The following is a 24,560-nucleotide window of genomic DNA, read 5'->3' as shown; positions in this document are numbered from 1 at the left end:
ATGTCTTTTTATATGCCAGCTAAACTTTTGTACTTGCACATTTATGCTTAGCGGTACTCGTTTTTTGGATTAATTTACCTTTGGTTTTCAAATGCAGTACCCTTTCACAAAGGAAAAGAGCTCTTCTATTAAAGCAGATGCAGCTTTACATGAGTCTGGGCACGTATACAATGCAAAAGGTTCAAGTCCATATTTTGAACTAATGAAAGAGCTAGGATATATGCAAATTAATACAATTTGTAGGTTTCAAATTTTTTTATTTTTATTTACAACACACCAGATATATTCTTCACCTCCTCTCAACCTCTAAAGTTAGAGGCTTCTGACAGGGGGGTCATCCTTCTGCTGTGTTGCCCCTTCTCTTGACATACCATCTTGTAAAATAAATCCCCTTGAGGTGTTAGTAAGGAACAGAATCACGTGTCTGGATGGCTGAGCTGGAAGGGGAACTCTCATCTGGGTTGGAAGTCAGGGGGGCAGAGAGAGAAGGGGAAAAAGCCCGAGTGGAACCACCTTTCTTGCATCCTATTGGGGAAAGAGAAAAAAAATAAAAGTTGCAGTGTCCGAATGGTTGTCTCTTACCATGCATTAAAGTGGTGACAGAAGAATCAGGCGGGTATTTCTGGACTAAGGACAGCAGGAGACATCCTATGTTGGACCTGCTCTATTCTGGGGTATTTAGCTATTGAACTGAGACAGCCCGGTTTATTAAATAAGTGATATCTTTATTTACAAAAGAGATAAAAGGTATAAAATAAGGAGGGAAAATAACTAAAATGGAGGGAGGAAGAAAGGAGAGGAAAGGTGCAATGGAGGGGAGAGGGAAGTGCCTAACTAACAAAGTATTTACAAATGCTGTTTATATACATGATGAAAACCATTCAACCAAGCATAACCCATACTACCCTTTTCCCAAGACACACCCAAATGACAGTCCCAGCCAATCAGGTCGATGTGAGTTGTTTTTACAATGATTCATCTCAGTCCGCTAAGAGAGGTAGCTTAACCTTTTTAGTGCCACAGGACGTAGAATCTACGTCCTGTGTATCAAAGGACCAAAGTGCCACAGAACGTAGATTCTACGTCCTGCTGCACTTCCGGTTTTGGGAGCGGAGGAATGGCTTTTCAAGCCATTCCTTCGCTCCCCACTCGTTCCCCAGCCTCCAGACAACAGTCAGAGGTGGGGAACGAGTGGCCCCTGGGTAGCGATTGCCCAGGGGCCCCATGATACATACCTGCCATCCACGTGGCTTTCTGTGCAGCTCCTCTCCCTTCCGCAGCTTCCCCCTCTGGCCCCCCTGCTTCCTGACACGCCCCCTCACATGATCTACTGCTGCTGGGCCAGATCGAGTTTCTCCTGCAGATCCTGATCTTCTAGACCCCAAGTAAGTGGCAAATACACACACAAACACACAATCACACATTTATTACACAAATACACACTTATACTCACACTTACACACACACACATGCATTTTTGGGAGGTTTTCAAACATTTATCACTTACAGCACTTAGAGAAAACTCACACTTGCTTGCACACTCGCACACATGCACACAAAACACATTTTACACACATGTACACACACACTTACACACTTATGTAATTTTGTAATTCTTTTTTTTTTTCTAATCGCATCGTTTTTATTCTTGCCTGAAAAAAATGTTTTATTGCCATTGCGGATAGTGTATTCGCTAACCGCACTGCGCAATACCTTTTGTGTATTATTTTGGTGTTTCTACTACATTTTCTGTGATTTTGGTGGATTTTTGGGTATTTTACTGCATGTTTAGCCATTTTATAGCATTTTCAGTTATGCATAGTTGTTGTTTGCTTGACTTTGTCTGTAAAACTTATTTGCCCTAGCCAAAATACTCAAACGGTTATTCTGCCTGCAGATATTATTAGGCAAAAAAAAAAAATGATTTTAGTGATTTTTTTTTATCTTTATCAATTTTATTGCTTTTTACATTGTTCTTTGTTACTTGTCTTTGCACATGGACATTTTGTCTGCTGTATTTCAATTTGGCATCCTCTGTACCCCACATAGTTTGGTAAATCTATTCATATTGGGCATCAAACTGTTCAGTAGACTAGTGGCGTTCATACTTAGAGTGTTTTATGTTGGTACGTTACTAAATGTGGGGTACATAATGGGGCAACATGCAAGCTTTGTGACGATTTTCAGAAATGTCACAAAAACAGTTCTGTTTAGCATAGCTTTGTAATTTGGTAGTTTGCAGTAGAAAGTTTTATTTACCCATTTTTGTTTTGTCAGAATGTGTACTTTCGGAAAATATATGGGTTTCTAGGGTCTCCTTACTGTTAGGTGGTCGTATGGCACATAATACACATACCAGGTGCAAAAACTGCATGAGCCGAAGCATCTTATGTGAAAATTCATATGCACTATTTTTACTTGGGTGCCCCTGTACCCCACATAGTTTGGTAAATCTGTGCATATAGGGCATCAAACTGTTCAGTAGACCCCTGGCGTTCATATTTAGAATGTTTTACGTTGATACGGTACAAAATGTGGGGGTACATAATGGGGTAAAATGCAAGCTTTGTGACAATTTTCAGAAATGTCATAAAAACCGTTCTGTTTAGCATAGCTTTGTAGTTTGGTAGTTTGTAGTAGAAAGATGTATTTACCCATTTTTGTTTTGTCAGAATGTGTACTTTTGGAAAATATATGGTTTTCTAGGGTCTCCTTACTGTTAGGTGGTCGTATGGCACATAATACACATACCGGGTGCAAAAACTGCATGAGCCGAAGCATCTTATGTGAAAATTCATATGCACTATTTTTACTTGGGTGCCCCTGTACCCCACATAGTTTGGTAAATCTATGCATATAGGGCATCAAACTATTCAGTAGACCCCTGGCGTTCATATTTAGAATGTTTTACGTTGATACGGTACAAAATGTGGGGGTACATAATGGGGTAAAATGCAAGCTTTGTGACAATTTTCAGAAATGTCATAAAAACCGTTCTGTTTAGCATAGCTTTGTAGTTTGGTAGTTTGTAGTAGAAAGATGTATTTACCCATTTTTGTTTTGTCAGATTGTGTACTTTCGGAAAATGTATAATTTTCTAGGGTCTCCTTACTGTTAGGGGGTCTTATGCCGCATAATGCACATGCCGGTAGCTTATATTGCAGTGTATACACTTTGTATGCACTAACTTCCTTTTGGGGTCTCTAAATGCCAGATACATCAGTGATCCTATGCACAATGGGCATCAAACTGTTCAGCGGACCCTTGGTTTTCATATTTAGGGTGTGTTTTCTTCGTACCTAATGTTATGTGGGAGATATGGTGCTTGAAAGTGGAAGATTTGATGTGATTTTCAGGTATTTCACCAAAACTAGCAATTTTGGGAAAGCACTGCGACTCTGTAGTTTGGAGTAGAAAGACATGGGTACCAATTTTGAATTCGCCCGAATGTGTACTTTCCAAAAATATATGGTTTTGGGGGGTCAATGTATTTTTTTGTGTTTTTACCCCACAGAAAATGCAGTAATCGTGTTGAATTTTCAGTAGCTAAAGAGACCTCTGGGGCAATCTCTATGCACTGACATCCTTATGGGGTCTCTAAATGCCAGATACAGTGCTGATCCTATGCACAATGGGCATCAAACTGTTCAGCGGACCCATGGCTTTCATATTTAGGGTGTGTTTTCTTGGTACCTAATGTTATGTGGGAGATATGGTGCTTGAAAGTGGAAGATTTGATGTGATTTTCAGGTATTTCACCAAAACTAGCAATTTTGGGAAAGCACTGCGACTCTGTAGTTTGGAGTAGAAAGACATGGGTACCAATTTTGAATTCGCCCGAATGTGTACTTTCCAAAAATATATGGTTTTGGGGGGTCAATGTATTTTTTTGTGTTTTTACCCCACAGAAAATGCAGTAAACGTGTTGAATTTTCAGTAGCTAAAGAGACCTCTGGGGCAATCTCTATGCACTGACGTCCTTATGGGGTCTCTAAATGCCAGATACAGTGCTGATCCTATGCACAATGGGCATCAAACTGTTCAGCGGACCCTAGGCTTTCATATTTCGGGTGTGTTTTCTTGGTACCTAATGTTATGTGGGAGATATGGTGCTTGAAAGTGGAAGATTTGATGTGTTTTTCAGGTATTTCACCAAAACTAGCAATTTTGGGAAAGCACTGCGACTCTGTAGTTTGGAGTAGAAAGACATGGGTACCAATTTTGAATTCGCCCGAATGTGTACTTTCCAAAAATATATGGTTTTGGGGGGTCAATGTATTTTTTTGGGTTTTTACCCCACAGAAAATGCAGTAAACGTATTGAATTTTCAGTAGCTAAAGAGATCTCCTGGGCAATTTGTATGCACTAACTTCCTTATGGGGTCTCTAAATGCCAGATACATTGGTGTTCCTATGCACAATGGGCATCAAACTGTTCAGCGGACCCTTGGCTTTCATATTTAGGGTGTGTTCTTTTGGTACCTAATGTTATGTGGGAGATAAGGTGCTTGAAAGTGGAAGATTTGATGTGATTTTTAGGTATTTCATCAAAACTGGCAATTTTGGGAAAGAATTGCGACTCAGTAGTTTGGAGTAGAAAGACATGGGTACCAATTTTGAATTCGTCCGAATGTGTACTTTCCAAAAATATATGATTTTGGGGGGTCAATGTATTTTTTTGTGTTTTTACCCTACAGAAAATGCAGTAAATGTGTTGAATTTTCAGTAGCTAAAGAGATCTCCTGGGCAATTTGTATGTACTAACTTCCTTTTGGGGTCTCTAAATTCCAGATACATCGGTGATCCTATGCACAATGGGCATCAAACTGTTCAGTGGACCCCTGGCTTTCATATTTAGGGTGTTTTTTCTTCGTACCTAATGTTATGTGGGAGATAAGGTGCTTGAAAATGGAAGATTTGAGGTGATTTTTTAGAATTTTCATAATTTTTTATAGAAAATGCTAAATTCAGTAAAGCATTGCCGTTTGGTACTTAGGAGTTGGAAGACATAGTTACCCATTTCGGATTCGTCAGAATGTGTAGTTTTCAAAAATGTATGGTTTCCTGGGGTAAACCTAATGTTCCAGGATTTTTGGCTTTGGAATGTAAAGTGTGCCGTATTCTGCTGTAATGCTTTGAAAATTTAGTAATTTACTGCTGGGAGTTTTTGATCTATAGAAGTCAGAAATCTCAATAAAACTATACATATCAGGTATTGGCACGTTCGGGAGACATGAGGCTTTCCAAATCAGTTGAAATTTTGTCCATAAAATAAAATGTGTTTCTGGTAGAAAATAGCATTTTTTCTTTTTTTTTTTTTATTTCAAGCTCTAAATCTTGTTCCAGAAGTGGAAATACACAAAAACTCAGGTAGATTTGGAAAGCTCAGGTTCTCCTGAAAAAAACAATATATAGTTTGCCTACCTAAACTTAACCCTGCCCCCAGTAAAAGCCCCTACATTGAGAGAGCACAGAATGTTCACAAAACGTCTGGCACTGGGGGGAACTGAAATGACGAATTCGGCTGGCACTTAAAGGGTTAAGATAGGTTGCACTGTAGAGCAAATCCCATTGAGCCCAATGCTGCAGGCATTCCTGTTGATTCAGTTGGGTCTCCTCTCCTTAGGAACTCTGGCCCTGCACCCACACCAGTGCGTACAGTCATTTGCATCTCTTTGATATGAACTGTACTATAGCTGTAAGGGTTGTTGTGTAGTTTTATGGCAGGATGTCTATTGTCCAGAATTACACCTCAGCAGATGTCATGTGATGGAAAGGAAAGATATCTGTTAACCCTTTGTGTACATGTGGGTTCATTACTAAATATCCAAAATGCATTACTACATCCTACATGAACTTCACATCTTTAATACTCTGTGTAACACTCCCAGAAACCCCTATAAATAAAGAGGCTTTAATTATCACAAACCTTTCTTTAAAGGAGAAATATACCCCCGGGCTATAAAAGCCCCATTAACTAGCACTTCCTTGACCCCCCTCACCTCTGCCTTATCGCATAGTTTCTAGCTTTAAAAACTGTCCCTGTCGCTAACCCCCAACTTAAAAGCGCAGAGTAGCGCAGCTGCGTACCTGGGCGACATCTTCCCTGCAGGCAAACAGTATTTGGATTTCTACACTGATACAGACCCTGCTTGCACAAGCGCAGTTGTTAGTAGCAGGAAATCTGCTTAAAGCAACAGTAACATCAAAAAATTAAAGTGTTTTAAAGTAATTAAAATATAATGTCTACTATATAAATAAGCTGCTGTGTAGCCATAGGGGCAGCCATTCAAGCTGGAAAAAAGGAGAAATGGCACAGGTTACATAGCAGATAACTAGTAGATAAGGCCCATATAATTGGGGTTTATCTGTTATCTGCTAAGTAACCTGTGCCTTTTCTCCTTTGAATGGCTGCCCCCATGGCTACACAGCAGCTTACTTATATAAACTATAGTAGTCTTTCTGAGGCAAACACACCAGTTGTAGCAATGCAGGGCAACAGTACATTATTATTTTGCTATTACTTTTATACACTTTCATTTTTTGGTGTTACTGTTCCTTTAAACTGCTCAAGCAGCTCTCTATTCACTTAAAGGACAAGGAAAGGTTCTTATAAATTAACACTTAGGGCTTCAGTCATGAAATCACAAGTTCGAATCCCGAAAGTCACGATACCAAAGCTTGAATGAATCCGAAACTTTCGTACTCGGTGCGGCAATACGATTTTGTAGCAAGCTATGACATGGTTGCCGAAAATAAGCTCGGAGCGTTCGTGGATTAATAAATGTCCCCCTTAGTCTAGAGGCATTGGAGTAAAGTACTCACTATATAGCTTGATTTCCAGAAACCTGCTGTCTTGTGTCTGATATGGCACTGGCAGCCTACAGCACTCTGAAGACTTCTGTGACGTAACAATCTCTCCACCTCTTCCTGTGGGCTGCCAGCAGCGGCCTTAAGTCGCAGTGCCTTGTATTTTGCTCTTGTGCGCATGTGTATAATGTACTCTCCCTTCCCTGTTGTGTCTATGCACCCTCCCTTAGTAACACCCCCAGCCAATGAGAAGCAGAACCGTTGTTGCCATGGCAATGCGTGTCTGCAACTGATTTGTTCATTTCTTCTGTGCTACCTAGGCTCAGGGGGGAGGGAATGCTGAAAATGCTCAGTATAGACGGTGAGGGAAAGGAAGTGGGCAAACCTTTTCAAAGATGGCGGCACCATTCACAGAAACAAGTATGCAGCCTGCAGTAAGTGTAACTCTGTAAATCTTTCATTAGGCAAGCCAGAAATATAGCGTTTTTACTTAACAACAGTAGTAGTACTATTGAATAGTGTGTATAATAGAATTTGACTTTCATTCTCCTTTAAGAGTATTTTAGGTGCATATTTATTAAAGGCTGAATATCCTGTTCATTATTTTTACATGATAAAAGTTCTGTGCAAGTAAATAGATAGTAGTTTAATTTCCCCCTACGGAAATTTTTTTTTTTTTTTTTTAATACACCCCAATAAAAGTAGTATCTCCTATTCGGAGACACCTCCACCATCCAATTGGGGTTGGGCCCAGATTTGTTTTTGAGTGCACAAACATGGAGAGGGAAACACATAATACCGGACAATCACATGAAATAGGTCATGCAGGTGTGTCTGGGGTGGGGGTGTGATTTCCATCTTTGCTTTGGGTGAATAAATAACTTATGCCAACATCAGAATGCACACATAATGCACCTGAATAGCTGACATTCCGGAGTTCTCTCAGATCAAGAACTCAGGTTACCGAGGAATAACAGTACTTTTAGTAGGTTTAAAGGAAAAGTAAAAATTTTTAAGTAAAAAATCTATTCTACCCTGCCCCAATAATTGCCCTATCCTGCAAACCATTTATTATTTTGAATGCTTTAGTACAAAATACCTTTTAAAACTTGGCTTCCAGTCATTTGAAGAAAGGCGATACGGCGATGCAGGGGAAGTATCAGGGGAAGCATCCACTATGCAGCGATTGATTGATCGAGCCTAGCCTGACTCCTTCCTATACAGAAGGAAGGCTAGGATTGATCAATCGATCGCCGATCCAAGATTCTGATAATCCACCAAAATATTCTCCTGCAGATTTACTATTCACATCATTCTATTCAAGTAACGCCGGCATACACTCAGCTGCAGTTCTGCATGACCTGGTGATCCAAGTTGCCAAACCTTACTCTATATTCTGCAAAAGGGCAATGCATTTGTTTATGAGCACTAAAAGTGCTGTTTATTTATATTTAATAATAGGATGAGTGCCAGTCCCCATTCTCACGAATAAATGTACATGTTAAGCTATATCATCAAAGGTTACTGAATATTTTAAGCAATAAGTTATTAAAAAAGACATTTAAATGACATACATTTCCCCTTTAAAAAATATTTGTGTTTGCCCAAGAATGAAAACTATTTCTGTGCATGTGTCCAAGAATGAAAAGTATTTCTGTGCATTTGTCCTTTGTTAGAGTAGAACAACTAGTTTTCCAAGCACTGGCCTGCAAGTCATAGCTAACAAATGTCAAATGCTAAATAAACACTATGGCAATCACCTCAGAATTAATGTATTTTCTTATCACCTGGCTATGCCAAAAAAAAAAAACCTCATGCCCCCTGGCATTTTGGCTCAGTTTTTTTATCACTCGGGGAAAAAAAAATCAGTTGCTAGTAGAATTGGAGTTTACAGCCCTAATGTTATTTTACCACCCTGCATTCAGCATTGAAAAAGGAACTGAAATGTTCAGAAAGCTTGCAGTAATTATCATCAAAGTTAGGAATAATCACAGGCCAATAAACAGCTGAAGGGCTCAATTCAGCCCACTCCGGTGTCTGCACTAACATGCACTGTGTAGGCCTTTGTTCAGACACAGAGTGAATTTTGGCACAAAAATGCATACTTACCTGTCCTACCACAGTGCTTTTCAGTGGAGACACCAGAGGAGAGTTGGCCTGCTGTTTCTTGGCTAGTGTTTATACAAACACTAGAAAAAGAAACCAATGTTCCCATAGCTTTACACCACTTTATGTTTTGAATTGAAAGTTTTACCCTATAACCCCCCCACACAGTGTGCAAGATTGATTAGGACTCTTAATTGTAGCTCTATTTCTTTCTTCTCTAACTTCTGAAGTTAGGTTCCAAGATTACTAATCTTTTTAGTCATTTATTTAAGAAATAAATAGGGTCAAAAAGTGTGAAATGTGTTCAGAGCAGAGATAAAAGCTGGCCCTTTTCTAGTTACCTGATTGCAGAACACATGAAGACTTGGCAGGACCACTGGCTGCTCCCTTCTCCTCTCCATCCTCCCTGTGTGAGGAAGTTATCTTCTTGGCCACATAGCGGCACGCTAGAGATCGGGAAGACACACACATATGTCATGGCTATACAAAGAAAGCCCAAAAAAAAAGAATACAAATTCACCTCTAAATAAAATATATTTTGAATAAATAATGCCGAGTAGATGTACATCATTTATGTGCACAGTTAGTTTAGTTGCTGATCTATTAAGTTCACTATGTGTTTAATAAGCACAAGGCTCGCTTGGTGAGGTCGCCAAACGATCGGATCGGCGTGATTCCTGCCACCTCAACGTACGCGTACCGCGGGGAGATCCGTTCATCTTGCTGCCTCGCCAAATGAGATCTTTCAATACAGGCCAACTTTAGGCATACACACTGGGACTACACATACAGACCTCTCATACACTCATACCTAATGCCCCAAGTTCCCCCAGGGCAGCTTCCGTGCTTCTTTTTAAGAACCTCATATATACAAAATTGACATTACTATTTAATAATACAGGGTATGACAAGGGAAGCTTAAATCCAAATGCAGAAAACATTGAAGACAGGAAGCGCCAAACTGATTTCCTCTATTTAAAAAGTCATTTTACCATTAATGATCAGTCAGACCATCTTCTCGCCGCAATATCCCACCTACGTCACCTGCTGCTGTTGCTATTTCCTCCCTGTCCGATACGAACCGGCTCCGACACTACGAGCGCCACTCCCTTGTTATGCAAAATGCAGGCGGCTCATATACAAGGCAGAGTTCGGCTGCAGTGATGTCACAAGCATGTGACTAGGTGTGGGCGGAAGAGAACGCTCTCCCTACCCACCTCCTTGCCCCACATGACAGCTGAGGCGAAATGGCTGCTGTTCTTTCAGAGAAGGATAGGGCTGATCTTCACCTAGAATAGTGGTGGTGGCGGCGCAGGGTTTAAATGCTCCTGCACAAGGAACGATTTGGAAGAGGTGAGGGTTATCAGTGGGGGGTTGGTGAACGTGATGTCTGCTGCTGGAGGAGAGCAGGGGAATCTGTGCAATGCTGTTAGGGCAATCCACTCTCATGCTATAACAAGCTGCTAGAAGAGTGCTTCTTGATAGACACGGGCCAAAACAGCGTGGATTACTGTGATAATCCTTGGTTTTATATTATTGAGTGTTTGGGGAATATGGTGTGATATGTATATTGCTGTTGGTGGAACTCGGTGAGTAATGCAGAAGGCTGTTGGGAGGATACAGTTGGACATGCACAGAGCTGCTGAGAAAATACTGTATATTAGGACTTATTTATAAAGATTGGGAACATTTTATACCTGGGCAGTCACTCATAGTAACCAATCGGTTCTTAGATTTTTCCAGCCAGCTGCAGGTTGGAGTCTGAAAGCACTCATCTGATTGGTTGCCATGAGTTACTGTGCAGGTGCAAATTTGCCCAGTTTATAAAAAATTACCCCCTGTGGGATATGTATAAGGCATCCAGGGGACACAACGATATGCACAAGGCTAAAGGGGAAACAACAGGATAACAGGGCTGCTTGGGGATCAACAGTGGGATACACACAGGGTTTCTGGGGAAACAAAAGTGGCTTACTGTCACAAAAGCATCAGAGAGTTTTTAGGCCATTTAGGTTTATCTGTGTTTGACACACCAATATTTTCCTATACCTGTAACCTTATCATCCTGAAGAGGTGCCCTGACCAAAGGTTGGGCCTCCAGAGGGGTCATGAATTGAAATAGTCTGGCAATCACTGCCTTAAATGGATACTATAACTGTTTTTATTTAAATGCAGCTAGCTTTATGATTCATTGAACATATTCAAAAAGCATACACATAAATAAAACCCTGTTTATTCTGATTGTTGTATTTTTGTTGCTAAAAAGCATGTGGTCTTTCCCAGGCAGTAGACTAACTTTCTATTGTCTTTTCCCACAGAGCATTTTGACTACCCACAGTGTTCTTGCAGAGGACAGCAGCAGTAAAACAGTGCTCTTTACTAGAGCAAAGAAAATGCAAACACAAATGGCAGTTGGCAAACACTGCTCAAGAACACTTGAGTAGTTGCCATGTCACCCCTTTAAAGTCGGTCACTTATTAAATACACTAGCAAGTTGGATGCATGACTTCACACAAATCCTTGAGCCATACATCCAACTTGCAGCGGTGAGATAATCCTGTCTCTGTCTCTTCACACAGATAGAGCATTTCTGATATTTTACTATGGGAATATACTTAATTTTCAATATGAGTTCAGTAAATAGGACTTGTGGGGAACATTTTTGAATTCACAAAAAAATCTATGTATTTTTATTCTGAGCTAAACAGGGATATTAAAGCTACTCCATGTTTGGGAATTTCAAGGTAGATAATTAGATTATCAATGCAGAGATAGAGAGAAGTCTATAATGCAGGGGGTTAAGGTCCCCATACACGGGCCGATTCTAGCTGCCGATATCGGTCCCTTAGACCGTGCCCCGTGTATGGGCACTACCGATGGGCCTGCCCAACTGATATCTGGCCTGATCTGATCGGGGAGGTTAGAAAATATAGTCGGATCGGGGACTGCATCGGCTTGTTGATGCGTTCCCCAGACCGACTTTTCCTATGCACGTCGTTATCATTCGATCGTTTGGCCCCAGGGCCAAACAATCGAATTAGCCTGGATTCTCCCGATATCGCCCACCTGTAGGTGGGGATATTGGGAGAAGATCTGCTCGCTTGGCGACATCGCCAAGCAAGCAAGCGGATCGGGCCGTGTATGGGGACCTTTAATTTGTGCATTGATAATCTAATAATCTACCTACCAAGGTCCAAACATGGAGTAGCTTCATTCTCCCTAATTAACTCAAAAATGAAACCATTCCTCCCACTCCAGGCTTTCTCCAAAGGCTTCCTCCACATGCCACCAGTTAGTCTCAAATGTATCTCTCTATGTAAATCTCTATTTAAAATGTAGAGTTACATAGCTGATTTGGCAGGTGCCATCTTTTGCCACTTCGTGCTCTTCCATTGAAGACTGCTGCAGATGCATGCACATTTTAAAGGCAAGATGCATTTAAGACTAAGTGGTGGCAAGGGAGTGTTGGAAGGAGCTGTGGAAGGGATGATTTAATTCCATTTTACAAGAATAGATTGTTTTAGTATGTTCTGCACAAGCCTTGTTCTTTAAATTCATGTTGAAAATGGGCTATACTGCTTTTGTGTTGTGCACTAAGGTGTAAGGGTGGCCATACAGCGACAGACTTGCTTGTTTGACAAGATCTTTCCTGAATATGCCCACCTTTATGCCCTCCATTTCCATTTATGCCCTCACCTAATTATCCTCCAGTCTCTCATTCAAGCCTCTGCCTGGTTGCCAGGTTCACTTAGACAAAAATCAGAATACAAAAATATAAAATAAATGAAAATAAAAAAATGAAGGTCAATTGCAAAGTGTCTTAGTATCCCTGTCCATATCATACTAAAAAGTTAATTTAAACGTGAACTTCCTGTTTTAAATCAGTGGTTTTTAAATGATTTCATGTTTTCTGTTATGCAGCTGTCCAGTATGGAATTTTAGGGCTCATTTATAAATATAGGTGTCAAACTGCAGAAGTGCAGTTGTCCATAGCAACCAGTCAGCAATTAGTTTTGTTTTCTCTTACCAGTTAGAAATTGAAAGCAAAGGTATGATTATGCAGCAAGTTTGTTTGGCTTACTACTACTAGAAATACCACAAACAATATATAAAATACAATATATAAAAAACTTAATAGGTGGATTTCCCCTTTTATGTGTATCTGTCCTGCAAATCTATGTCTCAATATCTCTTACAGAATTCCTATTTTTATCGATTGTTAGCCCATGGATGCAAAAGAAACCTCAAGTTTCTGCAGTCATCCATCTTGGCAGAGCCCTGATGGAAGCTTCATCAAAACAATTCTAGAGAAAGGATCAGGTGTGGACAAGCCTAAAGAATCTGCTATATGCCAGATATTTGTCGATCCCATTTCTATATCTTCTACTGATTCTTGCATCGTAAAAGGCTTTAGCTACCCTACAGGATGTTGGTTCCAATCAGAGCTTGGTGAAGGAGAGACAGCACAGGATTGCCTGGTTGATCAGTGTTTAGAGACAATGCTTTCCGGAGAAGTGTGCCACGTGGATACACCAAAAGGCACAAGATTCCTACTACGCATGGCAAGTTTTGAAAATGGGAAAGAGCCTTGGGAAATGGATACAAATGAAAAAATCGAGAAGGCCATGAGGGACCATAAAAAAGGTGGAAAGGCTTACAGGGCAGGCAGCATAAAAGTAGCAGAGAGAAGATACTCAAGAGCACTCAGGCTGTTAGCCTGCATCCCAGAAGAGGCGGTGACAGAAAGGATAACACTTCTTGCCAACTTGGCTGCTTGTGATGTCAAGATGGGACGTATGAGTGAGGCAGAAAAAAGATGTTCACGGGTATTGGAAAAGGAACCTGGCTATGTTAAAGCACTTTATCGGAGAGGGGTGGCTAGAGCAGGTATGGCAGACTGGAAGGGGGCAAGAAAGGATTTTGAAGCTTTGCTTCGATTGGATCCAACAAACAAAGAGGCACAAAGGGAGTTGCTAAAAGCACGAGAAGGGGAGAAGAAGGAACAGCTTAAAATAAGCAAAGCCCTGGGGAAGATGTTTATTTAAATACACCCAATAGACATTGTATTTGAAAGAATTGTTACCTACTTTGCCCTCAAAAATAAGACACTTAAACATGATTATACATTCACTGAAGTACTTTACATCCATGCTGAATGATGCAGATGCTTTATCTAGAATTTTCTAAATTCATTTTGCAAAGGCTTGAATACAAGACCAAAATAAAGAGGTTAATTTATTACGTTTACTGACTTTTGAAGTAAATTAGAAAAGAAGCAATACCAAATTTTTTATTTCGTTGTAAATTTACACAATATATCATTCTAAAGCAAGCAATATTATATTAACTTAGATTGGTCTTATACATTTAGTAAACCAAAAGCATCTGGATTTCTGTTGGTTAGTGCACTGGTGCAGATTAACATATATGTTAGTAAATAAGCCTTTTGAAAGTAAGGTGTGCTTTGTTGTATCTAAAGACTATTACGTTTTAAATTCCAAACATGGCTACTGAACATAGACATAATTTAGTCCATGCTGCATGAAATACAAATAAAGAACAAATAAAGTTTCACTACATCATTTACTTTTCTCTTTTGTTTCTTATAAACTGTTTTTAAATTTACCTTTTAGGGGAAATCTTAACAGGCCTGTAAGGTTAAGGGTGAAGACACACAGAGCTACTAGTAGCAGCTACTTGTCGTGGATACTAAATTAGACAATGCTGATCATTTACTGATAATTGTCTGTACATGTGTTTTAGCAGAGGCAATTCTTATTGTCTATGGCAGGGGATTTTCTGGAGTTTAGTAGCTGTGAAAAAGTAGCTGCTACTAGTAGTCCAGTGTGTCTTCACTCTAATTTCACATGGGGCCTTTAATTGTCTTCGTGTCTTTCAGGGCGGGCAACTGAACTCCCGAAAATACCTTTCTATTGAAGGGCACTGGAATCACTGCGTCCTTGCAGGCACAAAAGCTTTATCACTAAAAATGCTACCTGTGAGACGATAGTACAAAAACAATATTAAAATAAAATTCTTAATTAATAGGTGACTGAAACATTCTTCAATTCTACTGTTGCCATTTGCTTTCTTGTTTTTCATCGCCCTTTTCCACTTTTTTTTTTCTATTTATATAACATTACATTAACATTTATTTATAAAGCGCCAACATATTCCGCAGCGCTGTACAATAAGTGGGTTACATACATTGGACATACAGAGTAACATATAAAGCAATCAATAACCGATACAAGAGGTGAAGAGGGCCCTGCCCAAAAGAGCTTACAATCTACAAGGAGAAAGGGTTGAGACACTATATAGAGAATAATGCACCCCATATTGTAAAATATAAGGATCTTAAAAGTCACCTTGGAGTTCCATGATCATATTACACAAGGCTGAAGGCCAAGTGCTTTTATACAGGTCCTGGAACTCCAAGGTGACTTCAATTATCATCATATTTTACAACAGGGGGTACAGTATTTATTATAATACACTCAACTGAAAAGTTTCAATGAGTTATGTGACAGAAATGACATCACTAGAGACTGATTAAAACTGATGACATTACAAAGCACTATTTAAAGGATAAGTTACAGGATTTGTATGGCTCTTGTATATTATAGTTTTATATTTTAACAGTTGTTTGATTTACTTTAGTGTATTCATTTTGGTGTTATATGGTTTCTAGTACAGGTATATTATTAAAGGGGATGTAAACCGAAAACTGATATTCAGCAGGTTTTCAATAGTCAGTCATTAGAAATTCTCAGTGGTTTAAAAGTTATTTGAAAATATAATTGTATCAGTCTTTCCCTTTCTGCACAGCTGGTTCCTTCATTGAAATAGAAGTCAGACATGCATGTTTATTTACAAGTCTGTTCTTCAACTGGCTTCTGCTACATTGTTTCTGAAGCCAGGGCAGGGAATAGAAAGAGGCAAGAAGATACTGTGTTCAATAAGCTTTAATAACAAATAACTTTGAAACCTTTGAACGTTTGTAATGACTATACAATGGAAAGCTACTCAGAATTTCTAATTCTTTCATTAAGCTATCTAGCTATAGTCATTTAAAGTCTAAGTAAAACTTTTATTTTAAAATTCCCTAAAATGGCTCTGTACAGCCCCCATTATAGCATACCTTTCTTCCTGCATGCAGATTTATTTTGTTTCTCTATTACAAGCAGCTAACTGAAGCTTTTTTTTTTACTGACTTCCTTTTAGCGCTCCTTTTTCTTTCTGAGCACTCCTCACCAACTATGAAGTCCTCAAACAGGTGCCTATTGGACATGCTCACTGCCTCTGCTCTAATTAAAATCAATCAGGCATACGTTGTTGGAGAGAGGACTGCTCAGTAAGCAAAAGGGGGCAGAGCTTCACGCTAGACAAGGAAGTCATTAATAAAAAAGATTTACTTCTTCAAGTATTTTCAGTGGTTATATGCTTACAGCTTTGTTAATAAATTAATTCCTGCTGCATAATAAATACATAATTATACCACATTTTAATTCTTTTGGGTTGTAGTCAATAATTTATCTTTAAAATATCTTTTTAAATTACAGCAATTGAAAAAATCTAATTTTTTTTTCTGGCTGGGAGATACAGAACAAAAAACAATAAATAAACAATATCTTAGTCATAAAGGTCCCAAAAGAATGGTGAGACATGGCATCATTTGTAACTTTGCATCATTTGCAAATGACCACATGACAGTTATGGTTAAACGAAAAGTTAGAAAACTGTAGACTGTTCCTTGAACTACAGGGCTATGAGAGGCGTACAGGAGCAGCCAAATGGCTTTTGGGAAATAACAGTTTTATTTCTTCTCCCAGCAGGCAAATAGCTAGGGGAGCTCTATAGTTAGAAGCATGCTGTTGTTAAACTAAATAGTATTTACTTAAACTGCACCTAATATGTAAAAGCTGGGAGACTGGGGGCTGCCTTGCTTTGTGGCATGCTCTATATGTATACACTTGGGATAAGGGCACATGTCTCCCAAGATATGTCAGAGTGCTCAATTTAATGCACTGTTCTCTGGAGAGGTCTGTGTCTGATTTAGCTATGAGTGATTAAAATGTAAAGGTTACCTAAGAGCAAAGAAAACAATGGACATTTTAAATAACTTAAATAACACCCCAGTCTATTAATAATAAATCACGCAATCATCAGCAAGTATATAAGTGCAGTTCTACTTAAATGGAGTAATAATGCAAAGGATTTATCCCTTTTACACCGCATATATTTTTTGATTTGTCAGTAATAAACTAATTATTATTATTATTATTATTAACATTTATTTATAAAGCGCCAACATATTCCACAGCACTGTACAATAAGTGGGTTTCATACAGTGGACATACAGAGTAACATATAAAGCAACCAGTAACCGATACAAGAGCTGAAGAGGGCCCTGCCCAAAAGTGCTTACAATCTACAAGTTGCTTGAAAGCTACTTAAAAGCATGCCCACATGGATCCCAGACTAACAGGCAGGCAGAAGTCAAATTAAAGGAACTGTCCTATGGAGACCATTTGTGATAAGGCAACCCATATGATGCTTTAAATAGTGTACACTTGGAGCCTCGGTAAGGCTTGACTTTCTATATTAAATAACAAGTAACTAAATTAACTTAACTTATGGAGACGTATCTTCTTGTGAATCCTGTTATCTGTATGGATTCTTGTTCCAGATTTTTCTTTTTTTAAGAAGATATGTGGGTAGTATTTCCATACCTATACCTTTTCCATGGTTCCCAAGTTTTTTTAAACGTTTTAAGTCTATCTGTAGCAATATTAGTTAGTCTTTCATTTATGAAAATCCAATCAATCTTGTTTTTGAACATTATATAATTTATTGTATAATAAATATACAATATACAATGACCTGGAGGTGGGCATAGACAGTATTGTTTCTATTTTTGCTGATGACACTAAATTGTGCAAAACTATAAGTTCCATGCAGGATGCTGCCGCTTTGCAGAGCGATTTGACAAAATTAGATAACTGGGCAGCAAACTGGAAAATGAGGTTCAATGTTGATAAGTGCAAAGTTATGCACTTTGGTAGAAATAATATAAACGCAAACTATCTACTGAATGGTAGTGTGTTGGGGGTTTCCTTAATGGAGAAGGATCTAGGGGTTTTTGTTGATAACAAGTTGTCTAATTCCAGGCAGTGTCATTCTGTGGCTACTAAAGCAAATAAAGTGCTGTCTTGTATAAAAAAGGGCATTGACTCAAGGGATGAGAACATAATTTTGCCCCTTTATAGGTCCCTGGTAAGGCCTCACCTTGAGTATGCAGTGCAGTTTTGGGCTCCAGTCCTTAAGAGGGATATTAATGAGCTGGAGAGAGTGCAGAGACGTGCAACTAAACTGGTTAAGGGGATGGAAGATTTAAACTATGAGGTTAGACTGTCGAGGTTGGATTTGTTGTGGACATGATTACTCTGTACAAGTACATTAGAGGGGATTATAGGCAGTTGGGGGATGTTCTTTTTTCCCATAAAAACAATCAACGCACCAGAGGTCACCCCTTTAGATTAGAGGAACGGAGCTTCCATTTGAAGCAGCGTAGGGGGTTTTTCACGGTGAGGGCAGTGAGGTTGTGGAATGCCCTTCCTAGTGATGTGGTAATGGCAGATTCTGTTAATGCCTTTAAGAGGGGCCTGGATGAGTTCTTGATCAATCAGAATATCCAAGGCTATTGTGATACTAATATCTACAGTTAGTACTAGTGGTTGTATTTATAGTTTATGTATGTGAGTGTATAGATTGGTAGGTGTGGGTTAGGTGTGCTGGGTTTACTTGGATGGGTTGAACTTGATGGACACAGGTCTTTTTTCAACCCTATGTAACTATTGTAGGGGTTTCCAGGATTTGGCTATCGTTTGTCTGGCTGCTAGCCATATGTGATTCAGAAGTTTTTGTTTGTTCTTTGGGATCTTGGCAGAGGGAAGTCCCATAAGAGCTTCATATGGGTTCTTACGTAAGTTTACATGCAATACAGAAAAGATCAAATTATATAATTTCACCCAAAATTGGCTTTAGGGCAAAACCACCAGATATGGCCCATAGTTCCGGGGGATGAACAGCCTCTAAAACAAAAGTCATTTGTGCCTTGAAACATTTTTGCTAGTCTGACTGGTGTTAAATACCAGCGAAAAAGGACCTTGTACCCTGCTTCTGATAAAATTGTATTGGTCGAGCTATGTTTCAGGTTGTCCCATACTTGGGACCATTGATCGCCGAACAGTCTTTATTCCACTGTTCGATATATGAAATCTCTGTAAGAGTTTTGGGTGAAATTATATTGCGATAAAGAATAGATATCCCTTTGAGTGGGATCGAGTTGCTAGAACACCATCTCTCAAAGAAAGTGAGAGTAGTCTGCTCTGGGATTCTCTGTTCCCAGCAGTTTTTAACCCAGTGGAGTATTCAAAGTGCCCTGTAGTGTTCTGTCTTTGGAATGTTATAGTTTTCAATGAGATATGTCAATGGATAGGGGCCTCTTACAGACAGTAAGTTAGAAACCCTGGTTAATTTGTTGTTGGTCCACCTTTTAAACATTGCTCTTGGCGACATTGCTCTCTCCCAAATGGAGGAGACCCTTCTTCTTTGTGAATGTCGGGTCGGTTCTCCCGTAGATTTTTCCATCAAGCCTAGTTGTGCGAGCAGATCGGAGCCTCCTTGTAATGAGTTAAGCTGATGTTGTTGTCCGTTATAGGAGAAGGCGAGCTTAACCGGGAAGAGCCATCTATATCGTATTCGATGATGTTGTAAAACCTTAATGATCGGCGCCAGGGCTTTGCGTTTTTGTAACGCCAGATCTGTGTATATTCATAATCCAGAGAGTTTTTTTGGCGTGAGGTGCGGAGGATCTCCACCTGTGTTTGATGGTAGTGTAATCGTAGAATTATATCTCGAGGGGGATCTCCTCTCATCGTGCGAAGGGTGCGATAGATTCTGTCGCATCCCAGTCTTTCAGATGGAAGGTTAGGCGTTAACGACGAGAAAATTTCTTGTACTGCAGTTTGTAGGTCTGTTATTGTTTCGAAAAGGCCCCTTATTTGTAAATTATTATGCCTGGAGCGGTTATCAGAGTCCTCAATTTTGTCCATAGCGTCTCGTAATTGGGCTTGAAGGTCAAGAATGTCTTGCTTGTGTACATCCAGAACTGTCGTTATCTTGTCAACTTTCTGTTCCAGAACATCGGTTCCGTGGCCCAGCTCCTGCATCTGTTTAGAGATGTCTGTTGTTATGGCTGCCACTGTCATGGCTAATTCTTGTTGGAGCATCGTTTTGAATTTGGCTAACAAAGCTGCATCATCCTCTGGGCTCCGTAGAGACGGAGTTGTGATATTTGGTTGGGAGTCCGGACCCAGCCAGGAATCATCTTGCGACTCCATTTGAGGTGATGGTGGTGCAGCTTGCGGCCTAGACAGGAAGGATGCGACGCTCCTCGTGGCGGGTTGCGAGTAAGTTAGAGGGCCTTTCTTATCCTTCTTGCGCTTTCTGTGTGCCATAAACATAGTGTAGGTGCTTATGTTCTACAACCTCACTTGCGGCGTTATTTGAACGCTTCTGTGCGGTGATTCGTGGGGTTTTTCCAGCCCTGTGGACGCCAGCTGTCTCAAGGTGCGGCCATCTTGGTCAGCAGCTCGCGAGCAACCCCTATTAATTCATGATTTTTAATGTAATATTATGGTTTGAAACAGTTACCTAAGCCTAGCCTCCTTTTCTCTTGCTGATCGGGCTGACTACTTAGAGACTGAAATACAACGTAACAGTACAGTAGTAGCTGTCATCTTCAGCCTGCATCCAAATCCCACAATTGCCTGCACACGTGATGTCAATAAGGAAAGGAACATCACAGTGCAATGCATTTTGGGTTGTGTAGTTCCTGCATGCTGCCTGTAAGCTGTGGAGAAGTAGCTACAATTTCTAACATCAATGTTTTAGTCCCTCCTCCCCTGCTAGGACTTCAAATGATGCAGAAAGAGAAGAACTGCTTTGCAGCCGAATTTCAGCATATAAAAAAGTTATTTGTTCATATTTTATGATGAACTGATTACATTGACAGTAAGGGTTTCTGTATTGTGTGGGGCTCTTTAAAAAAATAAAAATATTTGTTCAGAAGCCTGAGTTCCATTTTAAGCTTTTTTTGATCAAAAGATCAAAGCATGTTGACACCAAACCTCAAATGAATCAATTGTGAGCTTTAATTAACCACCTGCCTTGTTTCATAAGTATTGTGTATTATTTCTATTACATCAGCTTGCCTGACAGTGGAACAGAAGTAGACATGTATGTGCTTCTACTATAGTTATTCACTGACCTGGACGCAAAACCAGTGCCAGGAGCCCTTCAGGGCTAAACTCCACAGATTTTGATCAGATTGTGTGGGTCAGATTTTATTTGATCTTGTCATGCAACAGCACACAACGCCACGCAACAGCACATGATTTTGTAGGATGCTACCAGATCTGATCTCCATAGGCTGTAATGCAAAGTCGGATCAGATAAGTCGGATGGCGTATTTTGTTCCTGCATCTACATCTGTCAATGTATTTGACATCTACAGCCCTTAGTGTTTGCTCCTCCATTTAATGAGCTTTGTCTGGTTTATCAGTAAATCGAGAAAGCATATTCCCACTTTGGTAAATTAATTATTCATATTGTGGGAGATACACACTGAAATATTTGAAGTGCTTTTCAGAGACTTCATAAAAACACTACTTTTAGCATAGCTTTGTAGTTTGTGGAATAGAAATATATATTTAGCCGTTTTTGTTTCTTAAAAAAGTGTATACTTTCTAAACCTTTGGTTTTGGGAGTCTTCATTATTTTAAGAGGACCCAGCAACCATCTTACCTCACAAATCGTTCTTTCAATGGCTCCTACAATGGAACATCATCTTCTCTGTAAGCACTTTCTGTTGGGGTTCCTCAAGACTCTGTCCTGGGCCCCTTATTATTTTTTCTCTTTACTCCCTCTCTTGGCAACTAATCAACTCATATGGGTTTCATTACCACCTGCTGATAATACTTAGATCCTGATCACAACCCAGAGCTCTTAACTCTCATCTCTTCTTTCCTGTCTGCTATTCCTACTTGTCCCAACGCTACCTTTAATTAAACCTCTCCAAGACAAAATTGGTTCTCTTTCTCCCATCCAAAACCCATAACCTCCCAGAAGTATATACTATCATAGTTAAAAATTCCACTTCTCCAGGCCCAGTGCCTTGGGTTATTCTTGATTCTGACCTGTCTTTCACTCCACATATCCAGTCACTTATCAAATCATGTATCAAATATTTCCAAAATATGATTATTTATCACCCAAGATGCTGCCAAAATTTGTAGTCACTCATCATATTATCAAAATAAACTAACCCAAATAAATGAGTTAAACAAAATAAATAAACAAATAAATATGTGAAAAGACTGTGGGATATGAATCAAAAAGTAATACGCAATGTACCAATAAGTTTTAAAGGTCCGGGTGTGTAAACCCAGAACCTGACTCGAAATATTTATATCCCAAAGTCACGAAAGGAAGTCAGTATATCATACAAAATTCAAAGTTCAAATAGCTCACCAGAGTCCAATAGTGGTCCGGGTGCCCAAAGCCCCGAACCCGTAGCTGAGGGGTGAAGAGAACAAAATCACTGAAGAAACTTCAAGCACACCGGAACAAGACAGGTCCGCTAAAACATGGTTTTTATTTTTCCATTTAAAAACAGAGTGCCTGACTCATTTCGTGCACGTGTGCACTTAATCACGAAACGCGTCAGGCACTCTGTTTTTAAATGGAAAAATAAAAACCATGTTTTAGCGGACCTGTCTTGTTCCGGTGTGCTTGAAGTTTCTTCAATGATTTTGCACTCATCATATTATGCCTGGACTACAGTAACACCTAGAATACTGTATTAATTGGCCTTCCCCTCCAGAGATTATCACCTCTCCAGTCCATAATGAATACTGCTGCCAGGCTCATACACCTCAGCAACTGCTCCTCCTCTGCCATGTCACTCTACCAATACCTGCACTGGCTTCCGCTACCATTCATAAGAAAATTCAAACTAATGACTCTCACATTCAAAGCAGTTCATAACTCTGCCCCACACTACAGCTTTGAACTTATCTTTAGATACTCTCCAACTTGCTTGTTATGCTCCTCTACCGACCTGCTTCTCAGTTCCTCTCATTACCTCCTCACACACTTACTATGATTATGCAAGTGCTGCACCCCTTCTTTTGCATTCTCTCCCATGTTCTGTCTTTCTCCCAATCTTTCTGCCTTCAAAAGATCTAAAAACACATTTATTAAGAGAAGCTTACTCTCACCTTGCTGATTTCTGATCTTGCCCATTCCCACACCTTGTGTCTCAACCCCTTCTCCTTATAGACTGTAAACTCTTTTTGGCACTGCCCTCTTCACCTCTTTTTACTGTTATTGGTTGTTTTGTATGTTAATTTGTATGTATTCTGTATGTTTAAACCCTCTTATTGTACAGCGGTGTGGAATATGTCTAGTTGCGTTTTATGAGGAGATGAGCAGAAACCTTGATGCTACTCTACTTAGACTTTGCTAAAGCATTTGATACAGTACCTCATAGAAAGTTAATGATAAAATTGAGGAATATTGGCCTAGAACATAATATTTGTACTTGGATAGAAAACTGGCTGAAGCATAGATTACAAATAGTGGTGGTAAATGGAATATTTTCAAATTGGACCAGTGTTAGTGGAGTGCAGGGGTCAGTCTTTGGCCCTTTGCTTTTTAACTTGTTTATTAATGACCTGGAGGTGAGCAAAGAAAGTACTGTTTTTATTTTTGCTGACAATACTAAATTGTGCAAAGCTATAAGTTCAATGCAGGATGCTGCCACTTTGCAGAGCGATTTGACAAAATTGGAAAACTGGGCAGCAAAATGGAAAGTGAGGTTCAATGCTTTGGTAGAAATAATATAAATGCGAGTTATATACTAAATGGTAGTGTGTTGGGGGTATCCTTAATTGAGAAGGATCTGGGGAAATTTGTAGATATCAAGTTGTCTAATTCCTGGCAGTGTCATTCTGTGGCTACTAAAGCAAATAAAGTGCTGTCTTGTATAAAAAAGGGCATTGACTCAAGGGATGAAAACATAATTTTGCCTCTTTATAGGTCCCTGGTAAGGCCTCACCTTGAGTATGCAGTGCAGTTTTGGGCTCCAGTCCTTAAGAAGGATATTAATGAGCTGGAGAGAGTGCAGAGACGTGCAACTAAACTGGTTAAGGGGATGGAAGATTTAAACTATGAGGTTAGACTGTCGAGGTTGGGGTTGTTTTCTCTGGAAAAAATGCACTTGCAAGGGGACATGATTACTCTGTACACATTAGAGGTGATTATAGGCAGAAAGAATCAGCGCACCAGAGGCCCTCCCTTTAGGCTGATGCCACACGTGGCGTAGGGCTGATTTTTTCTGCAAGCGGAAAAACGCTTGCCGAAAATTTAGCCCTACGCCTGCTCCTTGTGCCTGCCCCCGAATGAATGGAATACGCTTGGGTGCAGGCACATGTAGCCGATATACGCATCAAAACGCGTGAGAATGCAAAGTCTTGCGTTTTCATGCGTATTTCGGCTACATGTGCCTGCACCCAAGCG

At 39.8% G+C, this 24,560-nt stretch overlaps 1 protein-coding gene and 1 long non-coding RNA gene across 3 annotated transcripts in view; one reads left to right on the top strand and one right to left on the bottom strand.

Moving 5' to 3' along the window:
- Positions 1–240: 240 nt before the first annotated feature.
- On the bottom strand, positions 241–10,092 carry LOC105948184. The gene is made up of 3 exons (XR_001171588.2): positions 9,908–10,092; positions 9,257–9,361; positions 241–525 (listed from the first exon to the last, which is right to left on the bottom strand). It is a non-coding gene; the product is annotated as an uncharacterized LOC105948184 (long non-coding RNA).
- Positions 6,834–24,560, top strand: part of atf6b (activating transcription factor 6 beta) — a 41,071-nt gene continuing 23,344 nt past the window's right edge. Inside the window, exon 1 of one of the 2 annotated variants that reach the window (XM_031892125.1) lies at positions 6,834–7,243. In XM_031892125.1, coding sequence (XP_031747985.1) covers positions 7,146–7,243 — 98 coding nt within the window. In that variant the 5' untranslated portion in view covers positions 6,834–7,145. Of the gene's footprint in view, positions 7,244–10,146; positions 10,269–24,560 lie in introns of those variants that run through there. The other variant, XM_018096714.2, reaches the window with a different exon arrangement.

Source organism: Xenopus tropicalis, chromosome 8, assembly GCF_000004195.4.
Source record: "Xenopus tropicalis strain Nigerian chromosome 8, UCB_Xtro_10.0, whole genome shotgun sequence".
Taxonomy (NCBI): domain Eukaryota; kingdom Metazoa; phylum Chordata; class Amphibia; order Anura; family Pipidae; genus Xenopus; species Xenopus tropicalis.
This window is presented reverse-complemented; position numbering and strand designations above follow the sequence as displayed.